This window comes from Maylandia zebra, linkage group LG1, assembly GCF_041146795.1.
Source record: "Maylandia zebra isolate NMK-2024a linkage group LG1, Mzebra_GT3a, whole genome shotgun sequence".
In the NCBI taxonomy this organism is placed as follows: domain Eukaryota; kingdom Metazoa; phylum Chordata; class Actinopteri; order Cichliformes; family Cichlidae; genus Maylandia; species Maylandia zebra.
The window spans coordinates 10,262,128-10,277,752 of record NC_135167.1 but is presented as its reverse complement, the minus strand read 5'-3'; the positions used below and the strand labels follow the sequence as shown (position 1 = coordinate 10,277,752).

The 15,625-nt window shown below is 41.1% G+C and overlaps 1 protein-coding gene and 1 long non-coding RNA gene across 8 annotated transcripts; one reads left to right on the top strand and one right to left on the bottom strand.

Annotated features, from left to right (window-relative positions):
• Positions 1-412: 412 nt before the first annotated feature.
• On the bottom strand, positions 413-4,072 carry irx5a (iroquois homeobox 5a). The gene is made up of 3 exons (XM_004539673.3): positions 3,392-4,072; positions 2,078-2,483; positions 413-1,423 (listed from the first exon to the last, which is right to left on the bottom strand). Exons 1-3 carry the CDS (start codon positions 3,632-3,634, stop codon positions 717-719), a joined length of 1,356 nt encoding a protein of 451 aa, XP_004539730.1. The 5' UTR covers positions 3,635-4,072; the 3' UTR covers positions 413-716.
• Positions 4,073-5,798: 1,726 nt separating this feature from the next.
• On the top strand, positions 5,799-15,288 carry LOC101474162 (uncharacterized). 7 transcript variants are annotated; one of them, XR_013094268.1, is made up of 4 exons: positions 5,799-5,987; positions 6,926-10,145; positions 10,661-12,028; positions 14,924-15,288. It is a non-coding gene; the product is annotated as an uncharacterized LOC101474162 (long non-coding RNA). The 7 variants fall into 7 exon arrangements; XR_013094285.1 differs by having other exon boundaries at positions 5,799-7,822; positions 7,932-10,145; XR_013094296.1 differs by having other exon boundaries at positions 5,799-7,973; positions 8,946-10,145.
• Positions 15,289-15,625: the final 337 nt, after the last annotated feature.

The window sequence follows — 15,625 nt, the reverse complement described above, 5'->3', positions numbered from 1 at the left end:
GAAAAAATGAGGCCTTGTGAGCATTTCCAAGAAAAGAAAAAAAGACACAAGTCTCAGATTAAACTGTAAGTGTTTTGCTCGAATCGTTCTTTTTTTCATTCGTTGAAACTCTATGAAAATGTGCCAAAATAAAACGGCTCTTTATGTCAGATATTCCAACATCGTTTTTTTTTCCTTTTTCTTTTTTTTCTTCTTTTTTTGCAGGCCCCTTTTTTGTTTCAAGTTCGCCAGAGTTCTCATTGCCATGTTTTTAAAAAAAAATAATTACCGTTGAAACATCTGTCACGGTGATAAATTGAATTATATCTTCGCATAGATTAACTGACAGTTAAGCATTTTAGACACGTATCAGGGATTACCAACTGCACCCCCCCCCCCCCCCCCCCCAAAATAATCGCTGCACAAATATATATATATTTTTTATCCATAATTTACTTCAAAGATAGTGTGTTGTCCATTTTAAATACAAAAATGCTACATTAAATATACATGTTAGTCTTTAATACAAATAGACTCAGGCGGCTGCAGCGATTAAGACCATTCTTGTTACATTTTAAGATTAACCATTCAAAACTTAAAAAAAAAACGAGGATAAGCATTTACTCAGAAAATAACTGTTCTCAGAATTTGCTTCACCGTTGCTCTTTTTTCTTATCTTTTTTTTTAATGCAACCAAAATAAATAAATGTCCGTAGTGAGTGGAAAATATTCAGGTATTAAATGTTCGACATACCTTTCTTTAGTTCATAAGGGGATTCTTTACAAAGATCTACCTGCGTTTGGCCTCTGACTTTCTGGCTCTCCCTTACCAAAGCCTCAGCTCTATTTAACACAGTCTGGTTTAATCCATTGAAATGTGCCGTGGAGCCCGTGGTTACCGAGCCGTGGTTACTGTGAAGGTGTCCAAAACTGCCACCATAGTTCGTGTAGCCAGGGTAGAAAGCGGAGGTGTAGTACAGAGGCCTGGATAGGACTGTGCTGTTGGGGAGCGGGCACTGAGGGGATGATCGTGATGGAGAAGCGCTAGTGCCTATTACAGTGCTCTGACCCAAACCAGGGCAAGACTGTGACACCTCGCCGCTGCCCTTACACCTGTCTGAGGACGTGGCGATTTCCGCAAGGGACCAGAGTTTGGGTTTAGGAGCAGAGGGGGGCGAGTGGATAACAGAGGTCACGTTGCTGGTGACCGTACTCGATGCATGGCTCAAATCTGACGGCTTGTCTTGTTGCGCAAGCTGGTTCCCCCGGGGCATCGCTGAAGGAGACGACGTGGTTGGTTTCGCAGAATCCGGCAACAACTCTGTAGTCCGCTCCTCCTGGTCTTTTAACTCCGTGTCACTCAGAAGGTGATCCGTGTCTTTGCTATGGTTTTCTTCTTTAAATCTGTCACAGCCTATGTCCCCTGGGTTAAGAAGTTTGTGATCTAAAGCACACACACATACACACACACGCACACACACACACACACACACACACACACAAGGAGACCACAGTTACTTCCAAATAAGCATTAAAATGTTCGTAAAACTCTAGCATGTGTTTCAGATGATTATCAAGCAATTAAACACAGGTGCAAACTGAAAGTGGGTGTGCAAAAAAATATTTGGGTACCTTTGCACGTTTCTCTTGCAAATTATAATTGTGCTATAAAATGTTCTCATAAACATGTAAAAGCCTAAAAAGGAAAATGAACTCCCCCCCATAATTATGACTTATGAGTTTATTAAAGTCTGAGCATTCACTACACCGATTAAATGTATTTCAAGTATCAAAATAGCTTTTGCGATGATAAGAAGCGTTTGTACAACTGTAGCCGAATACCAGCTCAATTCACCGGCTGCAGCCTTATTATGCAGTTAAAGATAAATTGACTGCTAAATACTTTGCGTCACCAGCAATTTCAGCCACTGAGAAGTCAAACGAGGGGAGTTCAAGGTGATTATTATTTAAAGCAATTGTCCCATTATAAATAATATACAACCATTAACCAGCAATCAATTTTGCACCCTGAGTGGAAAGACTGCGATGAAAAATTGATGATTTTTTTTTTGCCCCCTTTTTTTTCTGCACCACCGACCTGCTTCCGTGTCTGTGGAGTCTCCCTTATCTGTGGGCTTGTTTGGCTCGTCGTCGTCGTTTTTCTCCAGGTCGATATTTTCGTCCTCCTCCTCGTCCTCGCTCCGGTTCCGAGGAGTCCAGGTCATTTTGTTCTCCTTCTTTAGCCTCCTCCTGGCGTTGGCGAACCAGGTTGACACCTGGGTGAGGGTCATTTTGGTGATGATAGCCAGCATTATCTTTTCGCCCTTGGTAGGATAGGGATTTTTGCGGTGCTCGTTGAGCCAGGCCTTCAGGGTGGCGGTGGCGTCCCGGGTTGCATTTTTACGGTATGCTGGATCACCGTAAGGGTAGGTGCCCAAGGGTGCTGCGTAAGGATGGTATCCTATTGAGCCCGCCATGCCCGTAGTGTGGTCATAGGGAGAACTCTGTAATAAAAAACGAGAAAGTGTGCAAAAGTTCTGTTATTCTTTAAACTGCTGCAAAATACTTAGAAGGACTTGCGGCACACAAACGTAAACACACGTGCACGACTCCACACATAAACACGCATACGAATGGTCACGCAAGCACATACTCGTAATCGTGCAAGGGTGCACTGGCTTTAATCCAGCGGTTCGAGTATGGAGTCAATGTTTATGGAATGGTTTTGAACTTAATTGGATATTTGAAATGGGATTCGTGCTTCGGTGTTATTTATTTACTTATTTTTATTCTATTTTAATTTTTGTTTTCTTCACGTTAACGCGATGTGATTATTGCTGTTGCTACTGAAATAGAACATTTTCCAAATAGAATAACATAAAAACATTATTCTTTTTCCTTGCCTGTTAAACAGCGATCAATCTTTAAGCAGTAGCAAATGGGCCTATAAAACAAATATGAATTACTTACGTGGTAAGAGATCGCTCACAGGGAATAGGAGACAATTAAATAAAATTGTTTTCAGCCTTTTTAGTTTTACTATTTAAGTTTTATATTTGGACCAACTAATGGACTTACAAGAAAGAAACGCAGCGATGTAAGCTGCCGTCCGTTTCGTTCGGTCAGGAGCTTAGAAGCTTCGGCAAGACATTGTCTAATCTATTAAAAACGACTATTAATTTCAAAGCCACAACAGTACACGATCTTTTTTAGATTAGTTACATTTACTCAGGAGTATCTTTTCTGGACATGAAAATCTCTACTTTTCTATCCACGTACTTTTCTGTGACGCACATTTCTTCTCAATGGCTTGATTCCGACTGCGCAACACACACCTAAGGGTTCTATAACGAGTTAATTCCCCTCGCTTTTGCTACCTATTAGACTGAATAATCACCTTTAGTGTACTCACCACATATGAGGTGAACGTGGCAGCTGCCGCCGCGTCTGCATTATATGGCAAGTGGGAGTTGTAGCCTGGCGAGGCGCTGGTGAACGCGGTAGATCCGGCATATGGCGCAAACGCAGATCCCGAAGAGGATCTCCCAAGTTCCTCGGTTCTGGGTCCCGATATAACACTGGTGCTGTACGCGGGGCACGAATACAGGGCTAATGAAGCGGACGGCTGGTACAAGTAGCCCTGAGGATATGCCATGCTGGAGTCTGGAGAGTATAAGCCACTTAACTTGTGCACTTTCCCCCCTTTATTTTCTCATGCGCTGATGTCGGAGCGCATAGAGCTGTATCTGCAGCCCGCTGTCTCCCCCCTTCTAAATGGCAATTGTCAAGGCAAAAAGTAATTTTTTAGATGAAAATAAGCTTGGATATTGGGTGGATTTTTTGGTCGCTGCCAGTCAGCCAGTCAGCCACTGTCCGCCGGAGGTTTGGTCTTGTTTTGTTTTCTGCTGCTCCCTTATCGGAGTTGAATCCTCGCTCTCATGCCCATGCAGAAGTTTTTATTATTATTTTTTTCTTTGCCAGTCGGACGGGGGCTTTGCTTGGGAAAATGTCCTGCCAAGATGCTAAGTTGAAAATTGAGGATCCTGACGCCTACTACGCTGCACTCTACGCTCCTCCTCTCGGGGTGTAGTCACAGAAGGAAAAGGCAAGCTTATGCTGGGTAACCACAACTCTGCCCAAACCCATGGTCTCTCTCTCTCTCTCTCTCTCTCTCCCTCTCTCTCTTCTCTCTAACACCCCCTCCTTTCCGTTGCGTTAACTAACAACCCTTCTCATTCTCTATTTCTCTATTTTTTCTTCTTTAACAAGGCTTGTTGCTGTAAGTGCGCCTTGCAGCCCCCCCTTTGGATGGCGACACCATGCGAGTCTGTCAACTCCCAACTTTCTTCTTTTTCTTCCAAATAGGAAGCCGTCACTTTCACACTTGATCAATAACAAGTCGGCTGTTGTATGCCAGGATATGGGCTCGCAAGATACCGGCAGGAATTAAAAAAGACGGTCCACCGCAGTGCTCTCTTTTTTGTTATTCTTTCTTTGTGCTTAAAAACGTCCTCATTTCACATATTTGCGTTAAATCAACAGACTGACGCCACGCGATCTCCGTGCGCCTTGCATTAAAATCGGCAGTTGGGGTTTCAAATGGATTACTACAGTTGTGCAAGTCGACTTTCTAACGCACGACGATTGTTGCATTGGTAAGACAGTATAGCCTGTGACAAAAGTAAAAGTAAGATGGCGCAAATTGTCCTCGAGCGACAACTGTGTGAGAATAGTTTTGTAGGTGAGAATTATTATTATTTTTTATCATGTCGACGGTTTTATGTTTTAATTGTGAACGCATGGTCGTCCACTCCGTGATCACGGCTATTTGCTTATTTTATTGTATTTTTTTGCAAATTATCCTGAAATGAACCAGTCGGATAAGCTACACTGCCAGAAACTCATGAACCTTCAAACCAGGGCAGAACAGTGCCAAGTGCACCGAATCTCACCGGACAAACTCATTTGATCCCTGTAGATGCATTTCTGTTCCTGAAAACAGATAAACGGTGTTAAATGTACCGCTTTTATCGTTAATTAGCTAAATATATTTAAATACATTTAATAAAGATAAGTCCAGGCATCATTATTAAACATAATAAATAACGGTCATTATTATTATTATAATTATTATTGGGACATAAATGTCGTTCTTTCACAAGTATGGAATACTAACTTGGATTCAAAATATGAGCTGAATTTTATTATTTTGTTTAGTATGTTTCAAACATCTAAAAGCCCATTCTCATTCTGGTGACTTTCCAGTTCAAGTCTCAGATAAGCCGAAAGGGATCGCTGTAGGCGCTGCTAAAGAGTGTGTGTGCACATATTGTCACGTGTTTCTTACGTTCCGAAAACCTCTAGAGAGCAAAGAATGATGACGGTGGTACAGTGGGAGAAGACTCAGACTTACGAGGGAGAGAAAGAGGGGAAAAAGAGAAAGATGGATGCACAAAGCGATCCTACAGTATAGCCTAATCAGATGACAGTGATACCATGAGCCCTAGTTTCACAGCGCCCTGTAGTGATTAGACACTCAAGTAATTATTGAAACTTTTCTCATAATAACAGATGGTACTAATATACATATATATATGTATTCGTTTTTTAATTTACGTTAAAGTTAAAATAAAGCAGCAGTGTTAAACAGCCTCCTTATTAGAGACGTAAATGTATTTAATAGTGGAGTGATTGTGTGCCACGAGCTATAAAATTCACATAACTGGAATATTGTGCCTTGTGGGTTGTTTCATCCCGAAATATTTACTTATCTATTTATTTCATAATATATAGGGGGGGGGGGGGGGGGGGGGGGGGGGGGGGAAGTTTTGAGGGCCTAGGATGAAGGGTCTGTGTCATGTGTCCTCCTTAATGCGTTCTGGTTCAGAGTTGCTCTCTGAAGTAGGAGGAGGACCCATAATTTGAGATCACGGAGCCTATAATAGGAGTAGGGTTATGGCAACTGCTACCCGCCTCTCAGCACTGCTCCGATAAAGGAGGAGGTATAGGTGAGTACAGTTTTGTTCATTTGTGTGTGTTTTTTAATGCGAAAAGGTATTTGAACTACGCAAATGTTCGCAATATTCTGGGTTTAATCTTCATTTATATTTTAATTATTCTGATATTATCTGACTGTGTCTCTTCCTATTCGCTATCACTTCTTCTTCCTCTTTCCCCCCTGAGTGAACTGCCTCCGTTTTGACGCATGGAAACGTTTTTAAGTGGCAAAGAAGAATTGAATGAAAGATGATGCATGCCACTTAAAATGCCTGAGGGAGCAAGCGTAATCTAAATTGGATATAGAAGCTATTATTACACAACATTATGCGTTGTGGCGGACTAATTGCGTGGCTGGGTGCGTTAAACAGTCAGTTAATGTCGAGTGGCAGACAGGTTTCTGGAGCGCACAAGGTCAGCTGTACTGCTCCCAAGCCTTTAGTGGTATACAGAAAAATGCTTGAAGTATTCATGGGATTTTTAACCATTCTAAATCTGTGTCCTAAACCGATTAGTTGACACCAATTTTTCTTTGATGTATTAGCTGAGGGCTTTTGCCACTTGGAAGCCAATTGAAATTCAAAACAGTTTTCGCTCCAAATGCTGTGGGGAGATCTGCTGCAAATAATGGATGTAATTTATTTTTGACCTTGCTTTTTTTTTTTTCTTTTTTTTTTTCAAAAGGGAGGGTTGTTAAATGATTAAACATATGTGCACTAGCTCTCGACTAAACAACTAGCATTTGATTGGCTATTATTAGTTTTGCATTATAGAGCTGTAAATTTCCATATTTCTTAAAGTGTTATATAAGTGATAAACATGACTAAAATTGTTATTGCTTTTTTTAATGCCCAATTCACTCTTAAAAAGTTGCTGTTTTTGGTGTTATTTTTCCTAAATGAATTAAAAAAATAATAATTGACTCTTTGTTTTTGTTTTTGAATCCCAGATCCATGTTGATGAAGTCACCAAGCAGTCAGTGAAATGCACCCTAACCTTCAAACACACAAGCACACTTGCAAATACACCTTAAGTTAAATAACCTTTTTCACATTTTGAAACGATAATTAAAAAACACAGGTGGATATATACTCAAAATACTGTAATAATTTATCAGTTTTTTAACTCTCTTATAGTTTTTAAATATGCTGCATTGCTGCTATTCCCGGGTTTTTTATTCGAGATAGAATCCCTTAATGTTTTACTTAGTATCACCACTTTTCCTCACACAAACTGATGCCCATGATTCGATGGGTTGATTTGACTTTAATAATCATACAATTTACATGAAGCACAATAATATGGCTTTCAGGGGAGAGAATCTATTTTTTGATCTCCTTTCTGTTCTTGTGATCTCTTTTTCTTTTATTGACCTGAATGAAGATGTATGGAGTGAGAGTGTGTGTGTGTCTTCGGTTTCCTCCTGATGGGGTATATCAGCTCCCCCCACTTCTCCCTACTCCCCACGATCCCCGCAAGGCTGAATGGCAGGCCTCTGGATTGGCTAAGTGATGAAATGATGACCCTATTATGGGAAGCGATTCCAAAATGAGAGATATCAGACGAAGATTACACCCCTCTCTCACTGCCACGCCATCCTCCTGCAATACACTGCCAGCTGCGCAGATGATGATTGATTCGCTTGAGATGGATCACAGGAAGCACCCATTGATTTTTCTGTGTTTTATCAAAAATATTTATTTACAGTTGTATCCATAGGGTGTATCCAGACTCAACCCATACTTCGTTCTCCAAATGGGGGTTGGTATAAAAGAGATAATTCCCCCTGTTCCATGACAAGACGAATGACCTGAAGTATTACTTCAGAAATGAGTCAATAGGCTCAGTGAGTAAATGAATATTGATTGGATATAATGAAGCCTGAGTGTGAATATGAGCCCTGTTGCAGACTTCACTGCAGTGATGCTGAACCTCTCCAACTGAATATTTTGCAGACCTGCATGCACAGCTGGGACTAAATACACCTCATTCAGATGGTGAATCAACACACTCAACATTCAACTTTTCCTGTGTATTTTGATTCATGATCTGAGAGTGTCCATACTTGACTCGCTTCTTATCAGATCTATGGCTAAATAGCATGTTTATGGTGAAGGTACTATAGGTGCCATATGGCAATAATCCAAGACTCATGTTACTTAAAAGCTCTGGAGACATGTAGGAGGCATTTCTGTGTCACCTTTACAAAGGTAAACTGATACAACATACAAATCAAATGACAACTAGAATGCTAAAACCACAGTGTGGGAGCTGTGCCCTAGATATTTGCACTGACTTAATCCAATTGAAATAGTATGAGTGAGTTGCAGGGGCTCCCAGGTCTGTTGCTTGCTTATGTATGTGATGCATAATAGAAGTTGACGAGGTTGGTGATAGATCACAGCCCAGGTAATGTAAACACATTAATCCCTCAGGGTTCATGTGCATGTTCTTTCTCTCCTTTTCTCTTATATCAGTTCCTCTCTCTCTATCTGTCTTTCTCTTTCTCTCTCTTCAAGCCCCCATCCTCCCCCCTCCACGTTCATCATCTTCCCTAAACGCGTTAGTGGAGCACAAACCAGAAGCAGCCTTAATCTGTCAACATGCCCTTTAATTGGAGGGAGAAAACAACACGTGCTTCTGGTTATGCCATTCCTAAGTGCACATGCCAAAGAAACACAGAGTTCATGGAAGAAGTGATCCCGGGAGAGCAGGGCATAATTAAAAGTATCTTTTAATAGGCTTGTAATGCTGAGCCAGACTCTTGTTGCTTTAAGTAGAGGGCGAACTCTGTGGCTGGAGACGGACATGCAAGGGGCTTCTGCTGAGGGAGCCTGTAAACGATACATTGCCTCGTCGTCATCAGACATGCAGTCTCTGCCTCAGTCACCACACTCGAGATGACAGCCACTTTCCACCCCTGCCGCGGACACCTTGGCTTACCCGTTGCCGTGTTCTTTTGTTCTCAGAATGAGAGATTCTCCTCCACGACATCACCTCTCCTCATCTCCTTCCCAGCCACTTTGGCAAGTTGTGTTCTACCTCCTACTCACAGCACCAGCAGGGAGTGAGAACTGGGACTAAGAGGTTGATTTGGGGCCTGCTACACTGTAATCAAATGAGACTGCTTAGGGGAGAGGAGAAGGAGGAGGTGGAGTATTATGTTCTGTCATGCATTCCACTGCAGCATTGTTGCTTTTTTGTTTTTGTCAGGGCAGGCTTTGATGCTGTATCCTCTTACCTTTGTAGTCCCGGTAGCCATGTTTCATAAACACGGAATGGGAAACATCCTCAGCATTAGAAATTTAGATTGCTGCTTTCCTCCTGCCACTCTGCATTCCGCACGTGCCCGGTCGCATTCTCCATCTCCCAATGCTGAGGTATTAAGTTTCCTCTCCCATGCCTCTGATACATTTAAACATCTTACAATCAGTCCCTTTTATTCGGTGTGTCATGTATAATCTGCGGAAACAACAATGCCAACATGGCTCTATGTTGCTCTCGCTCTCTTGGTACTTAAGAAGTCTGCTGTCACTGTTTTGTTTCAGGACAATTGCACTTGCAAAATGCTTACTTGCTTTAAATTGAGAAGTTGCTAGGTATTCAATTTAGAACTTGTCTTCATTATTAAGAATGTAATATTAATGTCAAGCTATCTTTCTTTGTATTTTCACAAAGGGAATAGGCAGTGCATGGTTGTCTTTGTAGTTAACCGAAAGTCTCAGTGGGATAACAGTGTATTATAATCCTTAATCTATCTTAACTCATTAAAATGCAGTGTTCAGTTCTGCTGGCCAAATTTTATTGTCTCGTTGCATTTTTAGTGATATGAGAGAAATTTCATGCGTAATTGAATATTTAAATGTCAGACACTGACGAGAATCATTGCAAAGTCCTGAAATTACTGCCACATATAGGTATATAATATACTTAAGAAAAAAAGTTAGATAAGATGCAAATCTATATTTGTCAGCAGAATCGTCCTCTGTAACACACTGTGCCTCAGTTCTCTCTTTTCTTCTACCTCTTCTTCTTCTTGGAAAGTAACCATTTTGTCCGACATCTGACACACTGCCCTGGGTTATTGAGCCAGACGTGGAAATCCAAAGCGGAGATGCTCTCCTTAATGCCTGACACCTGGTGCAGATTTGGAAGGGATTGCACTACAGGTACTGTCTTACCTCTTCACCAATCCCAGAAAGTCCCTTAGGTATTTCCTTTTCTTTCCACGGCTGTGTTTGTTTCTACTCTTCTTTGCCACCCAGGTATCAAGCCTCTGTTAGCTGGCCCCTGTGTTGGGATTAAGTTCAGAAGGTGTTGAAAAAGGATACCTATCATCCCTTTGATAAATATGATTCTGATTTGTTCAGGTATTTTTAAGGCCTCAAAAAATATAAGTAGGATTAAAAACCTTTCTAAGTATACGTTACATTTTCAGTGGGATAAAATGAAAGAAAGATTTCCTGTCCAGGAGCCAGAGCTTTTTTTTCTACTTTAAAAATAAAGTAAATGATAGCAATTGAAGAAAGGGTGCAAGTTAAATCTGACAGTTCTTTCATTTGACAAAAAATGAGTTCAGTTTTCTGGAATGATTACTGAAACATGTCTGATGTTAATATTATTAAACTGCTAATTCCACTTCTGATCCTGTTATTTGTTCTTCTCTTGCCACACCCTCTGTCAGGGTATGCTTTACAAGTGGACGCTACTCTGGAGTGTTGCAGCTCACCTTACCGCTTGCAGTCACATCTGCAGACTGTGCTGGAGCAGAATGGCTAGCGAACATAAACACAGCAAGGACATCAAAGGCCGGCAGGTTGGGCTATACCACCTGAGCATGCTGATTGCAGTGCAGTTCAGTATCATCTGACTGGTGAAAACAGAGGATTTTGTTGCACCAAGTTGAGACATTTAACAGAAGGTTCCAACCAGAATTTTTTGTTTATTTGTTTAAAAAAATAAAAATAAATGAATAAATAAAAGCTCAAAACACAAGCCTTTTGGCCTATGAATGGCAAATTATAATTCAGTCCTGGATAACTCAGGCAACACAGATAAACTGTGAGCTGTACGCCACAATAATGTAACAGTCTTTCCTGGATAATAATATAATAAGCAAGATAAGCAAGTGCACACTTGGTGAGCTTCATAGGCACACTGTTTATGTTGACACATGCAACTCTCTTCCTGATGCAAATGCAATCTAAACATTAAGCAAAGGGAAGGCAAGCGTAGCCCATAAAGGCTGTGAGCTCCAAACACTTTGAACAGACAACTATCACTAATCACTCCCAGAGCAGTGCGGCGTGTAATTACTCTGCCAAACGTTTGCCTTTCACAGCTTAGCACTAGGAGCCCTGACCCTGCGCTTCCCTGTCTTTCCTCACCACCGTGCATGTGGAAGGGGAGGACCCCCACCACCCCCCGCCTGCTCCTCTTTCCCCTTTCTCTTTAGCAAGGGGAAAGGCAAGCTGAGCTCCCTCTCAGTATTTAGAAAAAGAGGGGGGAGAGAGGGGGAAAAAGAGAGGGAGAAAGACAGGAAGGGAGAAGACTGAGGTTGGTGCTTCCGGCTTTGTGGGAGCCCATTTAAACAGGCTTTGAAACCCTAGCCATCCGGAGATCAGAAATAGCCTTATTGACTGCATGGGCCCAGAAGTGACTGAGCACACAGGGTTCTTAAGAGTTCACTCTTCCTCGCTGCTTGGAACAGGGGGGTGGGCACCACATGCTGAGGTCCTCTACAAAGATTTTGGACATAAATTTTACATCAGGGGAAAATATTATTTTTACAGCTATTTTTAGTGTTGCATGGTTGTATCTCAATTTTTGTGCTGTTGTAGGATTTGTGTGTGTGTGTGGTTTATTTTAGTTATTTTTTATTTTATTGTTTGGAGTGACAGACATCTAATTCTACTTTTTCCCCACAGTCTTATTTATTGATATTAGTAATGCAGCTGTCATTCTGCAATGAGATCTGTCCTGTGTCTGGGTGAATGCTGATAAGATGACACAATGCAAATATGAAGTGTGATGGAGCCGCCTTGGCAAGCAGGTACAGAGTGTGCAGGGACCAGCATCCCATAATGACTATTAGCTGGATTTCACAGCCTGCTTCTGATCTCTTTCAGTGACAGGGGCCTTTATAAGAGGCTGGGTGTGTCACTGCCCCTCCTAATGGCTCTCATATACATGTGCATATGCACCGAAATGGCATATACACAAAGAGGAATATCATACTTTGTACAATAAGTGTAATTCTATTTGGCATCATTGTGAACTTAAAAAAAGACACTTTTTGTATCACAAAAATGCTGATAGATTTTCTCCTTTTTTATTTATTTATTTATTTTTAGGTTTTATGAATAAATGAAATCAGATTGCTATATATTCTAAGCTGGCCCACTGGCACAATGAAACTGAACTTCATAGTAGAAATGATCCTTTCAGCATATTATCGATACATAATGTATTGTTATCTTAATTTCACCACTAGTCATCTTTACCATATTGTCATATTCTTCACCACTGCTGTAAAGGCTCATTTAGATTCGCAGAAGCTTAAAGAGCTCTCTCAGTTGCTGCTTGTATAAGCTTTTGAGAGAGTCCCGTTTTATCACTGATGTAGTAATTTCACTTCATCAGTCAGTTGTGACTAAAAATACATCAGGGATTAGCTTCATGGCCAGACTATCTTCCACTGCTTTGATAACATAATGGGGGCTAGTGCTTGTGGTTACAATCATCTGATATAGGTTCATAACATTCGAAACTACACTTACAATACTACGGGCTTTTTGAAAGAGAAGAATAGAGTGTGATCTTCTTAAACTCTCATGAAAATTGTGTGTTTTCCCTTTTAATTCCTTTGTAGGAGCATTTTGCAAAGATGAAAATTCCTCCCACCCCCACTCGTTCCCCTTTCCAGTTTCTATTCTACACAAATTAGCTATGGTCCTGGAGGGCAAAATGACAAGAGGTTACTGGAAGACTATGTGTTTAATTAATTGAAAAATGCTTAAATTGCTTTTACAGTTGTTATGTGGAGTGAAAAAAGGGAATCCATGTTGCCAGTACTCAACCATAATTAGCACCCGCGGGAATTAAATATTTAACATTAGCTGTGTTGCGGCACTTAGGACACAAATTTCTATTTTAACTATGAAAGCAAGCCTGTCTTAAGTGCATGAGTCTGTGTGGACAGCTGTGCAAAGGGGAACAGCACAGGATATTTCAGCGAGACACCCCAGTGGCATTTCGGGTCCTTCCACATCACATGTGTAAGAGATATGGCAGTTGTATTCCCAGGGGTTAGGCATTACTCAGAGTATTTAGTTTTCTAATTAGGCTGAGGGCCTTCGTCCATGCCTACCACCACCATGGGAGCCAATGAGAATTTCCTCTCTTATATGTCAACTCTGAGACACAGAAAGAGGGGAAAAAACGGGAATGAAAAGAAGGAGATAATCAGGACGCATGTGTGAAAATGAGAGAGATGTACACATGGTTGAAGGAGAAATAAAAGACCTGCAGAAAAGCCTTTGTTTATTCCAACTTTAATTACACATTGCATTTAATGACTCCACTGGTGTGTTTGAGGCTGGAGAGGGAGAAGCTGTGGAGCCTTAATGATCTGTAGTAGTGGATGTCAGCCGAGCCATTGGAGACTTAAAGCCCATTTTTAAAACTCCCTTTTTGTTTGGGCCTAGAGGCAACAGCGCAAATGGAGTTCATGCTAAGCCACACTAGGCTAGACTTAGGGACTACTTCACTGTCTGGTCAGCCAATTTCTCAAAGGGCCAGGCCATTTGGAGGCATCAGCAGCTGACCGCAGCAACTGTTAAGCTTGTCAGCGTGCATCAGGTTACCCACTAATGAGAAGTAATAAAGGTTATCCCAACTTTTTAAGTGTTTGATCTTTGTGCACAGTGGGATTTAAACATAACGCATGGAAGGTGAACCAAGATTGGAATTGGAATTTGACCCTTATGTTATGTGTGAATGAGGATTTAGAAATAGACACAAATAATTAAAAGCTCAAGCTCTGAAACTTGGATGAATAGTTTTGGAATGTAACATATTGTGCGCTTAACTGATATAGATATTGTGGATTATTATTTTTTGTGCAGGGATGCAGGATTACAGGATTACAACCAGGCTTGAAGATTGTCTAAAATCATAGTGGCCAACAATGGTTTCTGCCAGTATACAACAATCGGGCAGCACAAGCTGTATTTTTGAGAAATTGCATCTCGCTCTGGGGAAGCTGCATCTTTACTATAATGTACTAATGCTGGGTTGAATCACTGAATCATGTTCAATTAACACAACTGAATGTATGACCCTTTGAGATGCAGTGTTATTTGTTTTGACACACAGCTCTCAAAAAACGTACCCACCCCATCTTCAGTGCAGAACGTTAAAACCCCTTGTTCTGTAAAACAAATTCTCCGGATTATTCAAAGCTGTGAGAATTAAGATGGAAAAATCCATGCGTAAAATTACCGTCCATTCAACTTGAGGCAATATTTTCCTCTAGAGGCAAATATGTTAATTGAGCTTCCTAAAGTAGCTCAATCCTCAGGTTATTTAATTTCCCCAAAAGCCTTAGCGGTGCTGGGGTTGGTGGGGGGTGTAAAATTCTTTACACCAGCAATATTGTCATCAAGGGAAAAATAGCAGCAATGAGAAGAAATGGAAAAGAGCATACTGGTGGAGGTTGAACAACTGTTAGTTCATGAGGTGTATATATACACACATATACATAATAAAATGAATCATGAGATCATGCAAAAATTTCTTAGATGTTAATGTAAAAGCAAGCTGCTAAATCACTAGTTTTCTGCCAGAAAATACAGTTTTGAATAACTCTAAACTGAGCTTAACCTGCCAAAGAATCATCTTCATAACTGTCATGTCATCTAATTGCTTCTGTCTGTTTTCCCCAAAGGCTGCGTCCAGTTCTGTCACTGGTCCTTAGTGCTCCAGCAGCCTGGTCAAAAAGACATCCTGGCAGGGTCCCAGGGTGGATGCATCGCCCACGCACGCTGCTCTTGCCAGATCCCAGAAGTCTTTGTGGTGAACCACTGACCGTGCTGCTCCCTATTTTCTTCCAACCCAGCAAATAATGTGTCAGAAAAAGATTATTGATAGCCCATAAAAGAAGAGGCAGAATGTTGTTGCCACTCTGCTCCAACTTTAAGGAACAATACAAGTGCTAAACCATCAGTTTCAATGGTGCACTGCTCCTGAAAGAGCACAGCATTTATTTTTCACATTGTTGTTCAGTTTGAATAAAAGGTGCTACAACTGGAACATGAACAGACAACAATTACTTCTATTTTTTAAATGCTGCTTCATTTTCCTTTACATTTGAAACCTTGTAGTGAAGTTGGCAACTTTGTACTGTGTCTATTCAAAAGAAAAATGAGATCCCTCAAAAGAAACATTGAAATTTTCTCCATGCTCTGTTGAGTCATTCGCATTTTTTGCCAACTTTACCAGACACTGGCGAAGCTGTTGCTCATCTGGCCTAAATGTGGCCTGAGTGGGTGATTCTCAGACAGATGAGGGAAGGTATATTTACAGAATTAACGATGCACTCCATCGGCCACACAACAGCTGCCTGCTACACTTAGCTAATTGAGACTGC

Bases quoted from the DNA above. Each gene is read 5' to 3' on its own strand.
- irx5a (XM_004539673.3), bottom strand. From the start codon at position 3,634: ATGGCATATCCTCAGGGCTACTTGTACCAGCCGTCCGCTTCATTAGCC. The intron at 2,484-3,391 runs GTGAGTACACTA...TTTTTATTACAG, and splicing joins CCACGTTCACCTCATATGTG to AGTTCTCCCTATGACCACAC. The intron at 1,424-2,077 runs GTCGGTGGTGCA...TGTGTGCTTTAG, and splicing joins CTCCACAGACACGGAAGCAG to ATCACAAACTTCTTAACCCA.